This window comes from Gavia stellata, chromosome 21 (genome assembly GCF_030936135.1).
Source record: "Gavia stellata isolate bGavSte3 chromosome 21, bGavSte3.hap2, whole genome shotgun sequence".
NCBI classification, from domain to species: domain Eukaryota; kingdom Metazoa; phylum Chordata; class Aves; order Gaviiformes; family Gaviidae; genus Gavia; species Gavia stellata.
This window is the reverse complement of record NC_082614.1, coordinates 1,983,618-2,000,647: the sequence shown is the minus strand read 5'-3', so window position 1 is coordinate 2,000,647 and position 17,030 is coordinate 1,983,618. Positions and strand designations below refer to the sequence as shown.

General features: G+C 68.3%; 1 protein-coding gene across 1 annotated transcript; it reads left to right on the top strand.

Moving 5' to 3' along the window:
• Positions 1 to 910: 910 nt before the first annotated feature.
• Positions 911 to 15,644, top strand: EMID1 (EMI domain containing 1; the record flags this gene model as incomplete). The annotated part of the gene is made up of 16 exons (XM_059827896.1): positions 911 to 958; positions 992 to 1,002; positions 4,426 to 4,539; positions 4,690 to 4,796; positions 8,358 to 8,444; positions 8,545 to 8,606; positions 8,729 to 8,855; positions 9,313 to 9,411; positions 9,627 to 9,764; positions 10,036 to 10,122; positions 10,221 to 10,273; positions 10,372 to 10,425; positions 10,555 to 10,599; positions 10,680 to 10,724; positions 12,747 to 12,837; positions 15,514 to 15,644. Coding segments are annotated over 16 exons (1,299 nt in total), but the record flags the coding sequence as incomplete, so codon positions are not given.
• Between the last annotated feature and the right edge of the window lie 1,386 nt (positions 15,645 to 17,030).

The following is a 17,030-nucleotide window of genomic DNA, read 5'->3' as shown; positions in this document are numbered from 1 at the left end:
ACACGTGCATGCACAGGGATGCGCACCCATGTCTGTACCCACGCACACACAGAAGTACACGTGTGTGCACCCACGCATGGAGTCACGCACACCCGTGTGCACCCACGCACACACAGAAGTACACATGTGTGTGCACTCATGCACACGCAGTTGCACACACATGTGTGCACCCATGCAGACACAGGGACACGCACACCCATGTGCGCCCACGCAGACACAGAAGCACACACGCGTGTGCACCCATGTGCACACAGGGTCACGCACACCCGTGTGCACCCACGCACATGCAGAAGCACACACGTGTGTGCAGTCATGGACACACAAGAGCACACCCGCGTGTGCACCCACGCACACGCAGAAGCACACACGCGTGTGCACCCACGCACACACAGTGTCACGCACACCCGTGTGCAGTCACGCACCCGCAGACCCCCCCCCGCCCCCCCGCCCACGCACGTGTCCCCCCCCGCAGAGCCCCGCGGAGGCGCTCCCACGCGGGACCCCCCTCCCACCCGCCCCCCCCCGGGCCCCCCTCACCGCCCCCCCGGGCTGTGCCTCCACCGGCCCCCCCCGATCCTCCCCCCCCCCCCCCGGGCCGGTGCGGGGGGGGTGTCCCCCAAAGTGTGTGTGTGTCCCCCCCGGTGCGCCGGGGCGGAAGGCGGGGGGGGGGGCGGGGGGGGTCCCTCCTCCTCCTCCTCCTCCTCCTCCTCCTCCTTCATCCCTCCCCCTCCATCCCTCCTCCTCCTCCTCCTCCTCCTCCTCCTTCATCCCTCCCCCTCCATCCCTCCTCCTCCTCCGCCTCCCGCCGCCCCGCTCGGTGCCGGTGCCGGTGCCGGTGCCCGGGCAGCGCCCAGCCCAGCGCAGCGCTATGGCGGACCGCCACCGGGGCCCCCCCCCGCCGCCCCCCCCCGCCCCGCTGGGGCTCTGCCTGTGCCTCTGCTGTCTGCTGCTGCCGCCCGCCGCCCCCCGCAGCCCGGCCCGGCCCCCGCCCCCCGCCCGCAGGTACCGGGGCACCGGGGAGGGGGGCACGGGGGAGGGGGGCACCGGGGGGAGAGGGGCACCGGGGGAGGGGGGCACCGGGGGAGGGGGGCAGCGGCTGCTGGAGAGGGGGGGCGGGGGCTTGCTGGGGGGTTACTGGGGCTTACTGGGGAGTTACTGGGGGGTGACTGGGGGCTAGCTGGGGGGTTACTGGGGGGTTACTGGTGCTTACTGAGGGGGTTACTGGGGCTAGCTGGACTTACTGAGGGGGTTACTGGGGCTAGCTGGACTTACTGGGGGTTTACTGGGGCTTACTGGGGGTTTACTGGGGCTAGCTGGACTTACTGGGGGGTTACTGGGGCTAGCTGGGGCATTACTGGGGCTTACTGGGGGGTTACTGGTGCTTACTGGGGGGTTACTGGGGCTAGCTGGACTTACTGAGGGGGTTACTGGGGCTAGCTGGACTTACTGGGGGTTTACTGGGGCTTACTGGGGGTTTACTGGGGCTAGCTGGACTTACTGGGGGGTTACTGGGGCTAGCTGGGGCATTACTGGGGGGTTACTGGGGCTTACTGAGGGGCTTACTGGGGGTTACTGGGGGTTACTGGGACTGGTGGTTACTGGGGGTTACTGGGGCTTACTGGGGGTTACTGGGGCTAGCTGGACTTACTGGGACTGGGGCTTGCTGGGGGGTTACTGGGGGGTTACTGGGGCTAACTGGACTTACTGGGACTGGGGCTTGCTGGGGGGTGACTGGGGGTTTACTGGGGCTAGCTGGACTTACTGGGGGCTTACTGGGGGGTTACTGGGGCTTACTGGGGCTAGCTGGACTTACTGGGGGGTTACTGGGGCTTACTGGGGGGTTACTGGGGCTAGCTGGGCTTACTGAGGGCGTTACTGGGGGCATTACTGGGGGCGTTACTGGGGGCATTACTGGGGGCATTACTGGGGGCATTACTGGGGGCATTACTGGGGGCTTACTGGGGGCTTACTGGGGGCTTACTGGGGCTTACTGGGGGTTACTGGGGCTAGCTGGACTTACTGGGACTGGGGCTTGCTGGGGGGTTACTGGGGGGTTACTGGGGCTAGCTGGACTTACTGGGAGGTTATTGGGGCTAGCTGGACTTACTGGGACTGGGGGCTTACTGGGGGCTTACTGGGGCTTACAGGGGGGTTACTGGGGCTAGCTGGACTTACTGGGACTGGTGCTTACGGGGGGGTTACTGGGGCATACTGGGGGCTTGCTGGGGGCTTACTGGGAGGTTACTGGGGCTTACTGGGAGGGTTACCGGAGCTAGCTGGGCTTACTGGGGAGTTACTGGGGCTTACTGGGGAGTTACTGGGGCTTACTGGGGAGTTACTGGGGCTAGCTGGGCTTACTGTGGGGTTACTTGGACTTATGGGGGGTTACTGGGGCTAGCTGGGCTTACTGGGACTGGTGGTTACTGGGGGTTACTGGGGCTAGCTGGGCTTACTGGGACTGGTGCTTACTGGGGGCTTACTGGGGTCAGCTGGGCTTACTGGGACTGGGGGTTACTGGGGCTAGCTGAACTTTACAGGCCTGAGGGCTACCGGGGGTTACTGGGACTGTCAGGACATGCTGGGGCTGGGAGTTACTGGGGGGTTACTGGTGCTAGCTGGGCTTACTGGGGCTGGGGGTTTCTGAGGCTAGCAAGAATTGCTGGTGCTTACTGGGGGGGTTACTGGGGCTAACTGGACTTACTGGGTCTAGCATCACTGCTGGGGTTATCAGAGCTACCAGGGCCAGCAAGGTACTGGGGCTACCTGGGCATACTGGGAGTGCTGGGGCTGGTGAGGGACGCCGGCCCCAGGGTCCTGCCTGGCCCCAGGGGCAGCCCCATGCCCAGTTCGGGGGGGCTGTGGTCCCTGTCCCCACGGTCCCGTCCCGGTGCAGCGGCAGCGGGGGGGTTGTTTACAGGAAATCTTTGGCTCCGGCCGTGTCTCCGGCACCGGATTGCCGGGACCTCCCGGTTCCGCTCGGGTCGGCGGGGCCACGGGCAGAAGCTGCCTCATTTCCCCTTCCCCTCCCGGCCAAGCCCAGGAAGCCCCCGGCACCTTGGCAGCACCCTGCCGTGCACCCCTGCACCCCCCCAGCACCCACCACCCTGCTGTGGCATCGGTGGGGCCCCGCGGCCCCCCCAGCCCATCCCTCCCGTTGGGCTAACGCGTCGCTGGGGTCCCACGTGCCCAAGCCGGGGGGCACAAAGCCAACAGGCCGCTTTTGGGAAGCGGGATTGGGATTCGGAGCCAACCCCGACGTGAGCTTTGCCCCAGGTGCGCGCCTGCCCCGGCAGCAGAGCCCTGGCCCGCTCGGTGCACGAGTGCCAGCCCGGCAGCGGGTGGGCCGGGTCAAGCCGGGCCACGCGAGCGCTCGCACGCCGATGCCCGCCAGCTCCTGCCCCGCTCCCCGGGTGGGCATTCCCCCACGTCCTCCCTTTGCCAGGCGGGAGGCGAAACGGGCTGGGACCCGTCCTCATCCCCGCGGGCACCCGGCGCAGCCGGGGCTGGCACCGCTGCTGCATCCTCGCCCCGAGACGGCAGCGCCCACACCATCCCCATGTGCATGGGGACCATCGCCCGGGAGCTGGGTGCCCACCCGGGGTGGGGACGATGCCAGGGGTTGGCACCCTGGGTATGGGGGCCGGAGGTGCCGCTGCCCCCCGGGACCCCGCTTGGCACGGTGGGGCGGCAGCAGAAGTGTGGAGACCGCGCCGGCGGGCTCGGCGCTTTCGTGGCCCTGGCACGGCGCCCGCCTGGGACGCTGCCCAGCCAGAAAGCCCTGTGCCACCCTGCTGTGCCCCCCCCACACTCCCCGGCACCTCCCAGACAATTGTCCCCCCGCGGCGCCCGCTCGTCCCCGCCACCACCGCCTCCCTGCTCGGAGGGGCTGTGGCGCGTGGCAGCGGTCCCAAAAAGCTGGGGTTTTGACCCAAAGTGCACAGTCTCGGAGTTTGGAAGGAGTCCTGCCCGCCGCGGGGACGGGGACACTCGGCGTTGTGGCACTGGTGTCGTGTCCCCCCCCCTCTGCCGGGGGAAACTGAGGCTGGCGGTGGGGTGCCGGGGGCAGGCAGGGTGGGCAGAGCCTGGCATGAGGAGCGGGCGTGGGGCAGGCGGGCGCCCGAAGAAAGGAGCCTTTGTGTGGGGTGGGCTGGGGGCGCGGGGGGGGCTCCGGGCCCCGCTCCAGGCCAGCCGGCGCCAGCGCCATGCCGGCCGGGAATGCAGCAGGAATGCGGGGCCCCAGCTCCCCGCGACGTGCCAGGGGAGGGTCCTCCATGGGCACCCCGAAAGCTGGGGGTGGGCGATTTGGGGGGCAGGACCCCCTGGGATGGGGACACACGCACACCCCCCTGGGTGGCACTGCCACCTCCGCCAGCCCCGCCGTGTCCCCCCGGGCAGGGCTGACGGCACTGGCGGTTTCTCTTCCAGCAACTGGTGCTCCTACACGGTGACACGGACGGTGTCGTGCCACATCCAGAACGGCACCTTCCTCCAGCGGGTTTTCCAGGGCTGCCGCTGGCCCCTGGCCTGCAGCGGGAGCAGGTGAGTGGTGCCACCGGGGTCTTCCTGGGAGCTGGCACCCGGCATCCCGCCCCGGCACCCGGCATCCCGCCCCGGCACCCTGGGGTGCTCCGCTGCCCCGGGCTTTCAGAGCCGGGACGGGTCCGAAAGCGCTGCCCCGCTCTGTGCCAGCAGCTACCGCACCGTCGTCCGGCCCATCTATAGGGTGACCTACAGGACGCTGACGGCGCTGGAGTGGAGGTGCTGTCCCGGGCACACCGGGGCCAACTGCGAGGAAGGTGGGAGCCGGCACGGCCGTGGGAAGGGGCCTCATCCTGCCCCGGCGCTGGGCTTCTGCACCTCTCCATGGGTGGGGTGGGGGCACCCAGGGGCTGCGGGACCCGGCCGTCGGCATCGCTGGCAAGGATGGGTGGGGGGACTGGGTGGGGAGATGGACCCGTGGGTGGGTGGGAGGGAGGGAGGGATGGGTGTTCCTCTGCGGATGGATACGTGGGTGGGGGGACGTTCCTCGGTGGGTGGGTGAGTGGTTCCCATGGTTGGATGGATGGATGGATGGACGGACGTTCCCGTGGATGGGTGGGTGGATGGACGGACGGACGTTCCCGTGGATGGGTGGGTGGATGGACGGACGGGCGTTCCCGTGGATGGGTGGGTGGATGGATGGACGGGCGTTCCCGTGGATGGGTGGGTGGATGGATGGACGGACGGGCGTTCCCGTGGATGGGTGGGTGGATGGATGGACGGACGGGCGTTCCCGTGGATGGGTGGGTGGATGGATGGACGGACGGGCGTTCCCGTGGATGGGTGGGTGGATGGATGGACGGACGGGCGTTCCCGTGGATGGGTGGGTGGATGGATGGACGGACGGGCGTTCCCGTGGATGGGTGGGTGGATGGATGGACGGACGGGCGTTCCCGTGGATGGGTGGGTGGATGGATGGACGGACGGACATTCCCGTGGATGGGTGGGTGGATGGATGGATGGACGTTCCCGTGGATGGGTGGGTGGACGGACGTTCCCGTGGATGGATGGGTGGGTGGATGGATGGATGTTCCCATGGATGGGTGGGTGGATGGATGGATGGACGTTCCTGTGGGTGGGTGGATGAATGGACGTTCCAGTGGGTGGGTGGGTGGATGGATGAATGGACGTTCCCATGGGTGGGTGAGTGGATGGACGGATGTTCCTGTGGATAGGTGGACGGATGGCTGTGTCCATGGATGGATGAGTGGATAGATGGCTGGCGGGATGTTCCTGTGTCGGTGGGTGGGATGAGCAGGGTGGGGAGGGCTGGGGGGAGATGGACCCATGTGTGGGTGGGAGGGATGGCTGGGTGGGTGTTCCTCTCTGTGGGTGGGTGGGGGCACGGATGGATGCATGGATGGAGGGATGTTCTGGGTGGATGGATGATGGATGTTCTTCTCCGTGGGTGGGTGGGTGGGTGGATGGATGGATGTTCTGGGTGGGTGGATAGAAGGATGGATGGATGTTCTTCTGGGTGGGTGGATGGATGGATGGATGTTCTGGGTGGGTGGGTGGGTGGATGGAAGGAAGGATGTTCTTCTGGGTGGATGGATGGATGGATGGAAGGAAGGATGTTCTTCTGGGTGGATGGATGGATGGATGGAAGGAAGGATGTTCTTCTGGGTGGGTGGGTGGGTGGATGGAAGGATGGATGTTCTGGGTGGGTGAGTGGATGGATGGAAGGATGGATGTTCTTCCGGCTGGGTGGATGTCCCTGCGAGTGGATGGATGGGTAGGCAGATGAGTGGGTGGGTGGATAGACGGAGAGAGATTCCTGTGGGTGGGTGGGTGGGTGGACAGAGGGGTGGGTGGCCCTATGTTTGGCTGGCTGGGTGGGTAGCTGCAGGGGTGGGTGGGCAGCTGGATGCTTGGCTGGCTGTGCCCGGGGCTGGATAACTGGAAAGGTCGATAGATGGGTGGAGTGTGGATGGACAGACGGACATTCCTGCGTGGGCGTGGCTGTGCCCACGAGGGGATGGCTGCCTGCCCGCTGTCCCTGCGTGCGGCCGGATGGCGGGTGGGCAGCTGCCTACGCACGGCTGGGTGAATGGGTGCAAGGCTGTGCCATGCGTGGCGGGACGGGCGCTGCCGCCTTGGCAGCTGGCCCCCAGCCTGCCTCCTTGCCGGGTGGGGGGGCTCTTTGTCCCCATTGTCACCCGCATCCTCCTCCCTCCCTCTCCCCTGGGACCCCCGCTGTGGGTCCCCAGCCCCAGCTCTGTGGGGCGTAGGGGGATCCCGGGGCTATAGGGTGAGCGGGTGGCACTCTGGGGACAGTGGGGTGGCACTGAGGGGCTGCAGGACAGCGGCTGGCACGAGGGGCTCCGCAGCCAGCTGGGTGGCAGCAGCGCGGGGGGCTCTTCCTCCTCCTCCGTGCGTGCTTGGCCGGGTGCCCCACATCTGGGCCTGCTTAGGGCTGCGCTGGCTGTCCCCTGCAGCACGGTGGTGGCCGTGCTGGGGTGGGGTGGCAGCGGGGAGGGGGGGCACGATGCCGCCAGCTCTGCTCCAGACACCCCTTGCCTGCCGTGCCGGGTGGTCCCTGTCACTGTCCCCAGGGTCCCTCTGTGGGGACAAGGTGCTGGGACCCCGTGATGGGGCGTGGACGTGAGCAGCGGCCCCAGGAATGTGGCCACCCCTGAGCTGGGGCTGGGGGGTCTCGCTGGGGGGTCTCACGGGGGGGACCTGGCTGGGGGCCATGGGGGTGTTTGGGGCGATGGGGTTCAGGACTGGGGAGGGTTTGGGGGGGCCTGGCTCAGGGTTATGGTGTGAGGGGATCTGGTGTATGGTCACGGGTGGGTTTGGGGGGTCCGGTTCAGGACCATGGGTGGGTTTGGGGGGGATCTGGTGTATGGTAACGGGTGGGTTTGGGGGGTCCGGTTCAGGACCATGGGTGGGTTTGGGGGGGATCTGGTGTGTGGTCACGGGTGGGTTTGGGGGGGTCCGGTTCAGGACCATGGGTGGGTTTGGGGGGGATCTGGTGTATGGTCACGGGTGGGTTTGGGGGGGTCCGGTTCAGGACCATGGGTGGGTTTGGGGGGGATCTGGTGTGTGGTCACAGGTGGGTTTGGGGGGGTCCGGCTCAGGATCATGGGTGGGTTTGGGGGGGATCTGGTGTATGGTCACGGGTGGGTTTGGGGGGGTCCGGTTCAGGACCATGGGTGGGTTTGGGGGGGATCTGGTGTATGGTCACGGGTGGGTTTGGGGGGGTCCGGTTCAGGACCATGGGTGGGTTTGGGGGGGATCTGGTGTGTGGTCACAGGTGGGTTTGGGGGGGTCCGGCTCAGGATCATGGGTGGGTTTGGGGGGGATCTGGTGTATGGTCACGGGTGGGTTTGGGGGGTCTGATTCAGGACCATGGGTGGGTTTGGGGGGGATCTGGTGTGTGGTCATGGGTGGGTTTGGGGGGGTCCGGTTCAGGACCATGGGTGGGTTTGGGGGAGATCTGATGTATGGTCATGGGTAAGTTTGGGGGGGTCTGATTCAGGACCATGGGTGGGTTTGGGGGGGATCTGGTGTAGGGTCATGGGTGGGTTTGGGGGGTCTGGTTCAGGACCATGGGTAAGTTTGGGTGGGGTCTGATTCAGGACCATGGGTGGGTTTGGGGCGATCTGCCCTGGGGCCCCGGGGGGGGTTTGGGGCTCTGAGGCTCACCAGGAGCACGGATGGGGCAGAAGCAGCGGGAGCCCCTGCAACAACCCCCCTATTTTGGGGTGAGGAGCAGCAGGCTTTCCCAGCCCCATGGCTTTGGGGGGGTCTCCCACTGGAGGCAATGCACTGGGGGGGTGCCCCCTTCCTGACCCCCCCCCTTCCCTTGGCAGAAGCTCACACCTTCCTCGCCCTGCGAGACACCGGGCGCCCCGGTGCTGCCCCACGCCGGCCCCCCCTGCGCCCCACGGCTTTCTCAGGTAGGTCCCCCCCCTTGCCACCACATGCTGCATCGGTGTGGGCGAAGAGGGGTGGGTGCCCCCCACCTGACCGCCCGTGCCCCCCGCTTTCCCTCCGCAGGGTGCCTGAACTGCAGCCACATCGGGGAGCTGACAGCCCGGCTCGAGACCCTCGAGGCACAGGTGAGCCCCCCAACGTGACACCAACCCCGGGTCCAGCCACCCCTCGAGGGGTGCAGGAGCCTGGGGGGGGGTCACCTTACGGTGCCCCGCTGTGGCACCCAACCCTCCTGTCCCTTTGCCAGGTGGCCCAGCTGTCGGTGGCCGAGTCCCCCACCTCCCCGGCACCCAAAGGCAACACCCCGGGCAGGGGGCTGGAGACGGGGCAGCTCTGGGGGTCCCCGGCCGCCCGTGGGAGCCCCGGGGGTGACGGTAAGGCAGGCAGCTGCCCCACACCCCCCCCCAGCCACCCGCATCCCGCGGCACCGGCGGTGGTGGCAGTGCCATTGCCCAGGAAAAGCACCCGAGTGTTATCAATATTTTGGGGGGCACCCGGGGGACCCCCCCTCTTGGAGCCCCTCACCTTGGGGAAACAGGCTGCCGTCCCACCTCTGCTGTCCCCAGGGCGGGTGGTGACATGGAGCCACGCATGGGGACCAGGCCAGCTCCTGGGAGGGGCTTTGTCCCCCCTCCAGTGCTTTGGTTTGGGGCAGGGTGGGGGTACCGGCGTGGGGCTGCTACCCGTGGGGTGCCCCCCCCGCACCGATGCTCTCCCCATCGCAGCGGGGAGCCGTGCCGGGGCGTGATGGTGGGGACTGGACGTGGGTGGGGGGCACCCACCCAGGGGCTGTCCCCGGGGTGCTCCCCTGAGGGTGCTGCTCGGCTGCAGGGAGACTCGGCTGGCGGGGCCCCCCCGGCCCCAAGGGAGACGCAGGAGGACGGGGACCGTCGGGCATTCCTGGGGTGAAGGGTCCAAAGGGGCCGCCAGGTAAGGGGGGACCGGGACCCCCAGTTGTGTGTGGGGGGGGGGGGGTCCCAGCCTGGTGCCTGGTTCCAGCCGAGCACCCCCCTCCAGCCGCGCAGATCTCGGGGGGCAGGGGGGGGTCCATGCAGCAGTTTTGGGGCTCCAGCACTGCACAGATTGAGGCATTGGGAGTTTAACAGGCACCCCCTCAATTTTCACCCTCCTCTTCCTCCCTCCAGGTCCCCCCGGCCCCCCAGGACCACCCGGCCGGGATGGAGCCAGGGGGTTCCCCGGAGAGAAGGGGTTACCCGGCCCCCCCGGCCCCCCGGGCCCCCCTGCCCCTGTGGGGCCAGCGATACCCCGCATAGCCGAGCCCAGTAAGGGGGGGCTGGGGTGGGGGGGGTGGGGGTTCCCCTCCCCGCGGTGACCCCAAGGATGGGGCTGGGGGGGGGGGGCTGTACCGCGGCAGAGCATCGCTGCCCTGGCAATGGGGCTGGAGGGGCAGCCCGGCCGTGGGGTGGGGGCTATGGGGTGCGGGGTGGGGGCATCACTGGGGCTGGGGGTGGCGTGGCCGGATCCTGCCTGGCCGGGGGGTGCTGGGAGCCCCGGGGGGGTCTGGCCCCTGCCCACCACCCACGCTCACCCCAGGGGACCCTCTCCTCTCCAACACCTTCACTGAAGCTGCCGGGGGCATCGTGGGTCCCGCCGGACCCCCCGGGCCCGTGGGGCCAATGGGTGAGTGGGTGTCCCCCCCATTCCCTACCCCCCCTCCAGCACTTTTGGGGGGTGCACCCTGCCAGGGCCGAGCTGAGCTGTGCCCCCTCTCCTTGCAGGTCCCCCCGGCCCCCCAGGTCCCATTGGGCCCCCCGGCCCCCCAGGACCCGATGTAAGTGCTGGGAGCGCCGGGGTGGGGGGCGCAGGGCGGGCTGAGCCCCCCTGGGCCCCCCCCCCACGCCTGATGGCACCCGCCTTGTCCTTGCGCAGGGTAGAGCCGGGGCACCCGGAGCTGCCGGCCCCCCCGGGGAGAAGGGAGACAGGGTGAGTCCCCCCCAGCACCGTGACACGAGTTGGGGAGGTCTCAGCCGGGGGGGGGATCTGCCAGCATCTCCCATGGCGGAGGGTCCAGCTGTGCCCCCCCGGTGCTGACGGGCTCTCTCCCCGCTGCAGGGTCCCCAGGGCCACCCGGGCAGCCGCGGCCAGGACGGGGCACAGGTACGTTGCTGGGTCGGGCCCCCCCGGGCCGCAGCCCCCCCTGCCCCCCCCTGCCAGGCCCTCTCCTTTCTGTGTTTCAGGGCGAGCCGGGCCCCAGGGGCGAGCCGGGCGAGAAGGGCACTTGGGTGAGTGGCAGCGGGGTGGCACCGGGGACAGGAGGGGGGACACATCTACTGACGGGGGTCGGCCACCCACAGGGTGCTGGGGGGGGGGGGGGGAGCGGTGATGGGACCCCCAGCCCCTCCCCTGCTCTCCCCCACATCTTGTCCCTGGGACCCCAGTGGTGGCACGGGGGTCCTCAGCGGTGCCCAGTGCCCCAAATCTCGTCCCCGGGACCCCAAGAGTGGTGTGGGGGTCCCCAGCTGTGCCCAGTGCCCGTGTCCCACCCCCGGGACCCCAAGAGTGGCGTGGGGGTCCCCAGCTGTGCCCAGTGCCCGTGTCCCACCCCCGGCACCCCAAGAGTGGTGTGGGGGTCCCCAGCTGTGCCCAGTGCCCGTGTCCCACCCCCGGGACCCCAACAGTGGTGTGGGGGTCCCCAGCGGTGCGCAGTGCCCGTGTCCCACCCCCGGGACCCCAACAGTGGTGTGGGGGTCCCCAGCGGTGCGCAGTGCCCGTGTCCCACCCCCGGGACCCCAACAGTGGTGTGGGGGTCCCCAGTGGTGCCCAGTGCCCGTGTCCCACCCCCGGCACCCCAAGAGTGGTGTGGGGGTCCCCAGCTGTGCCCTGCACTCGCACCTCACCCCTGGGCCCCTGGTGATGGCACAGGGGTCCCTGGCTGTGCTGCCCCCCCCCCCCCCCCCCCGAATGCTGGGGCGGGGGTACCACCCCTGCACGCCGCCGCCTCCCATGGGGGGGTCACTCCATCCGCATGCCCCCCCTGCGCCATACCTGGGCAGGGTGATGGGGCGCAGAGCCAGTCCCCCCCTGTCCCCCCCGGGACCCCCCAGCACGGGGGGGCACAGGGCCGTGCTGGAGGCACGGGGGGGGCTCAGACCCCCCCCCAGGGGTAAGGCTGGGGGCCAGTGCCCCCCCCCCCCTCCCCGGGGGTACCCCCACTCCTTCCCCTGCTGTCACCATAAGTTTGGGGGTGCTGGGAGGTGGGGGGGTACCTGTGTCCCCTCCATGCCCCCCCCCAGGGGATGTGGCCCGGAGCCATGTGGGGGTCCGCCCCCCCCCCTCACCCCCGTCCCTGTCTTCTCCCCAGGGGGAGGGTTTGCACCAGCTCCGCGAGGCGCTGAAGATTTTAGCGGAGCGGGTTTTAATCTTGGAAACAATGATTGGGCTCTACGGTGAGTAGGGGGGGGCCAGCCCGGGCCGCGGGAGGGGACGGGGACCCCCGGGGTGGCCCCCGCTCCGTGGGGTGGGCCCCATCCCCGCCGGCAGGTCTTCGGACCCCATGACGTCATGGTGGCCCTTGGCTCGCTTATGTCATGGAGCTGCGGGGAGGGGTCCCTTGACACCCCCTCCCCTCCACCGCGGGGGGCCGGGCACCGGGGCAAGGCGTCAGCCCCTCCTTGGCTGCGGTGTGATGTCATCAGCCGCGCATGATGTCGTCACCCACGCTGTGGCATCATGGCCAGCACTGGGAACTGCTCATAGGGCGAGGGCCACCAGGGCACCCACGGCTGGGCCCCCCCGGACCCCCCCCGGCTCTGCCCAGGGTGCCCACCCCGGACAGGGATGCCCGTGACAGTCTCCGTCTTGGGGACGAGCCGGTGACCCCCCCAGGCAGGTTGGGGACGTGTCCCCCCACGTGTCCGGGGGCTTGGCGTGCTGGGGGGTGGCAGAGGGAGCACCCCACTGGGACTTGCCCGGGCAGGGGACAGCCGTGTCCCCATCAGGGCGCTGCCGGGGACATCGAGGCAGCTGCAGCTCCCACAGGGTCAGCACAAGGGACCCCTGCCCCCCCTGGACCCACAGGGATGGGGGAGCCCCTCACATCCCCCTGGGGCCACGGGAGCCCCCGGCACCCCTCTGAGAGCTGGGGGAGCACCCTCCTGGGAGACCTGGCACCCCCCGCCGCCGGTGCTGCACCCGTGCTATGCCACCCATGCCGTGCTCTGCCACCCATGCCATGCCGTGCCACCCATGCCGTGCCCGCCTTGGGGTGAACGCGCGCTCTGCTCTGCTCTCTCACTCTCCCCCAGGCCAGTAGCTTCCAAACCCTCCTGCGGCAGCAGGCCCGGCTGGAGGTCCTGGCTAGAAGGGTCACCTTGCTGGAAGCCATCATCTGGCCAGGTAACCGCGCCGCCTTCCCTCCTCCCCTCCCCGCATGAGCTGGGCGCGCCGCGGCCCCCCCGGGAGCGGGCATGGAGCACGGTGGGGCTGGAGCCCCTGGGAGCAGGTTCCTGGAGCCCCCCAGGGCCAAGGAAGACCATGGAGACCCTCTTGGATTGAGAGAGATGACTATGGGAGACCCTCTTGGACCAAGAGAAACCCTGAAGCTCCCCAAGGTTCAAGGGAGACCATGGAGAGCCTCTTGGATTGAGAGAGATGACTATGGAGACCCTCTCAAACCAAGGGAAACCCTGGAGCTCCCCAAGGTTCAAGGGAGACCGTGGAACCTTTCTCAAACCAAGGGAGACCCATGGATACCCTCTTGGACCGAGGGAGCCCCTGGAGCACCCCAAGGCCAAAGGAGACCATGGTCACCCTCTTGGGTTGAGAGAGACAACCAGCGAGACCCTCTTGGCCCAAGGGAAACCCTGGAGCTCCCCAAGGATCAAGGGAGACCATGGAGCCCTTCTCAAACCAAGGGAGCCCCATGGATCCCTTCTTGGACCAAGGGAGCCCCTAGAGCCCTCCAGGGCGAAGGGAGACCATGGAGACCCTCTTGGATGGAGAGAGATGACCATGGAGATCCTCTTGGGCCAAGGGAAGCCTTGGAGCTCCTTGGGCCAAGGGAGCCTCTGGAGCCCCTCTCGAACCAAGGGAGACCATGGCCATGCTCTTGGGTTGAGGGAGACAACCATGGAGACCCTCTTGGCCCAAGGGGAAATGCTGAAGCTCCCCAAGACTCAAGGGAGACCATGGAGCCCTTCTCAAACCAAGGGAGCCCTCCAGGGCCACGGGAGACCATGGAGACCCTCTTGGAGGGAGAGAGATGACCATGGAGACCCTCTCGGGCCAAGGGAAGTCTTGGAGCTCCTTGGGCCAAGGGAGACCATGGCCACCCTCTTGGGTTGAGAGAGACAACCATGGAGACCCTCTTGGCTCAAAGGAAACCCTGGAGCTCCCCAAAGTTCAAGGCAGCCCCTGGAGTCCCTCTCAAACCGAGAGAGACCATGGAGACCCTCTTGGATTGAGAAAGATGACCACGGGAGCCCCTCTCAAACCAAGGGAGCCCCTCTCAAACCAAGGGAGCCCCTGGCATCCCTCTCAAACCAAGGGAGACCCGTGGAGATCCTCTTGGCCCAAGGAAAACCCTGGAGCTCCCCAAGGATCAAGGGAGACCATGGAGCCCTTCTCAAACCAAGGGAGCCCCCAGAGCCCCCCAGGGCCAAGGGAGACCATGGAGACCCTCTTGGGTTGAGAGAGATGACCATGGAGACCCTCCTGGGCCCAGGGAAGCCTTGGAGCTCCTTGGGCCAAGGGAGACCATGGCAACCCTGTTCGGTTGAGAGACAACCATGGAGACCCTCTTGGCCCAAGGGGAAACGCTGAAGCTCCCCAAGACTCAAGGGAGACCATGGAGCCCTTCTCAAACCAAGGGAGCCCTCCAGGGTCAAGGGAGACCATGGAGACCCTCTTGGGTTGAGAGAGATGACCATGGAGACCCTCTCGGGCCAAGGGAAGTCTTGGAGCTCCTTGGGCCAAGGGAGACCATGGCCACCCTCTTGGGTTGAGAGAGACAACCATGGAGACCCTCTTGGCTCAAAGGAAACCCTGGAGCTCCCCAAAGTTCAAGGCAGCCCCTGGAGTCCCTCTCAAACCGAGAGAGACCGTGGAGACCCTCTTGGATTGAGAAAGATGACCACGGGAGCCCCTCTCAAACCAAGGGAGACCCATGGAGATCCTCTTGGCCCAAGGGAAACCCTGGAGCTCCCCAAGGATCAAGGGAGACCATGGAGCCCTTCTCAAACCAAGGGAGCCCTCCAGGGTCAAGGGAGACCATGGAGACCCTCTTGGAGGGAGAGAGATGACCATGGAGACCCTCTTGGGCCAAGGGAAGTCTTGGAGCTCCTTGGGCCAAGGGAGACCATGGCCACCCTCTTGGGTTGAGAGAGACAACCATGGAGACCCTCTTGGCTCAAGGGAAACCCTGGAGCTCCCTGAGGCTCAAAGGAGACTATGGAGCCCTTCTCAAACCAAGGGAGCCCCGAGAGCTCCCCAAGGCCAAGGGAGACCATGGAGACCCTCTTGGGTTGAGAGCGATGACCACGGAGACCCTCTTGGGTTGAGAGCGATGACCACGGAGACCCTCTCGGGCCAAGGGAAGCCTTGGAGCTCCCCAAGGATGAAGGGAGGCCCTGGAGGAGCCCTTCAACCCCTGGAGCTCCTCTTGGAGGGAGGGAGCCCCTGGACCCCCTTGGCCTAAGGGAGACCCCGGTGGCTCGGCCCCCGCTGTGCCAGGGTGCCCAGCTGGGGGGGCACCCGCTGCCCCCCACCCTCCTTCCCCCCCCCTCCCTCCCTCCCGCCTCCACTTTCCAGCTGTGCTTTTCTGCAAGGGGGGTCCCGGCTCTCAGGGTGCCACCCGGGGGTGCCAGGCAGGGGTGCCAGCCGGGGGGGGTCCTCGTGCCCCCCCCAAGTCCCAGTGTGCCTCTCCCAGCATGCGGGGCCCTGGGGACAGCCGGAGCCGTGGGGCTCGACGCTGCCAGGTGGCCGGGGAGCGATGAACCCCCTTTCTGTGGGGCAGGGGACCCCCCCCCCCCACCCACAGCACCCACTGACGCCTCTCTCCTTTCCTCCCCGCAGAACCAGAGCCCGGATCCGGCAGCGGCCCCCCCGGCACAGTGACGCCTGGGCCCCCCCGCAGCAAGCGTGGCAGCGGCCAGCCCCCCTACCGCATCGTGGCCCCCCACCGGCGGCCCCCCGGAAAGCAGTGACAGAGCCTTGGGGGGGGGGGGTCACCCACTGTCACCCCCCCCCCCACCCCACCCTGTGCGTGCCGCCGTGCCGGTATGGGCAGGAGCATCGCCCTGGGGTGGGGGGCAGGATGGGGGGCACCCCCCCGCACCCCCCCGGCCCTGTGGGGCACTGGTGCTAGCTGGTGGCACGGCACCGGCCCCCCCCCAACGCTTTGCCCCCCATCGCTGCTCCTTGAACCCCCCTCGGTGGGGGGCAAAGGGGTGCCAGCCCCCCGCCCCCCCCTTGTCTGCCCCCCCACCCTGATGCGCAGCTCTGGGGGTGCTGAACTCCTTCCCCAGCCCCCGCGGGGGCACCCCCGTGCTGGGGAAGAGGGTTTGGGGGGGCCGGTGGTGGGGACCCCCCCCCCCCGGACCAGGAACCCGCTGCTCCGCGCGCTTCGTCCCGCTGCTTGGGGACCCTCGAGGTCATTAAACGCCCCCTGAAGCCGTGTCCTGCGGCGTCCCTTCGCGCCCCGGGGGACCCCCTGCGGGGGAGTGGGCACCCATGGGTGCAGCTGGGTGCTGCCGTGGGGGTGGGGGTGGCTGGAGCGGGTCCCCTCTGCCCACAGTGGGTGGGGATGGGGGGGGGTCCCACGGGGCGGACAGTGGGGTGGGACGGGGCCACAGGGAGATGGGCTGTGGTGACCCACAGGGGCACCCAGGGGACACATGGCGGTGCCCTGCCACCCATGGGACACCCACCCACACTGTGCCACCCATGGGACACCCACCCACGCCATGCCACCCATGGGACACCCACCCACGTAATGCCACCCACGGGACACCCACCTGCACTGTGCCACCCCTGGGACACCCACCCATGCAATGCCACCCCTGGGACACCCACCTACAGTGTGCCACCCATGGGACACCCACCCATGCAATGCCACCCATGGGACACCCACCCGCACTGTGCCACCCATGGGACACCCACCCACGCAATGCCACCCACGGGACACCCACCCACACTGTGCCACCCCTGGGACACCCACCCACGTAATGCCACCCATGGGACACCCACCCGCACTGTGCCACCCCTGGGACACCCACCCACGTAATGCCACCCATGGGACACCCACCCGCACTGTGCCACCCACGGGACACCCACCCACGTAATGCCACCCATGGGACACTCACCCACACTGTGCCACCCCTGGGACACCCACCCATGCAATGCCACCCACGGGACACCCACCTACAGTGTGCCACCCATGGGACACCCACCCGCACTGTGCCACCCACGGGACACCCACCCACGCAATGCCACCCATGGGACACCCACCCATGCAATGCCACCCATGGGACACCCACCCGCACTGTGCCACCCATGGGACACCCACCCATGCAATGCCACCCATGGGACAC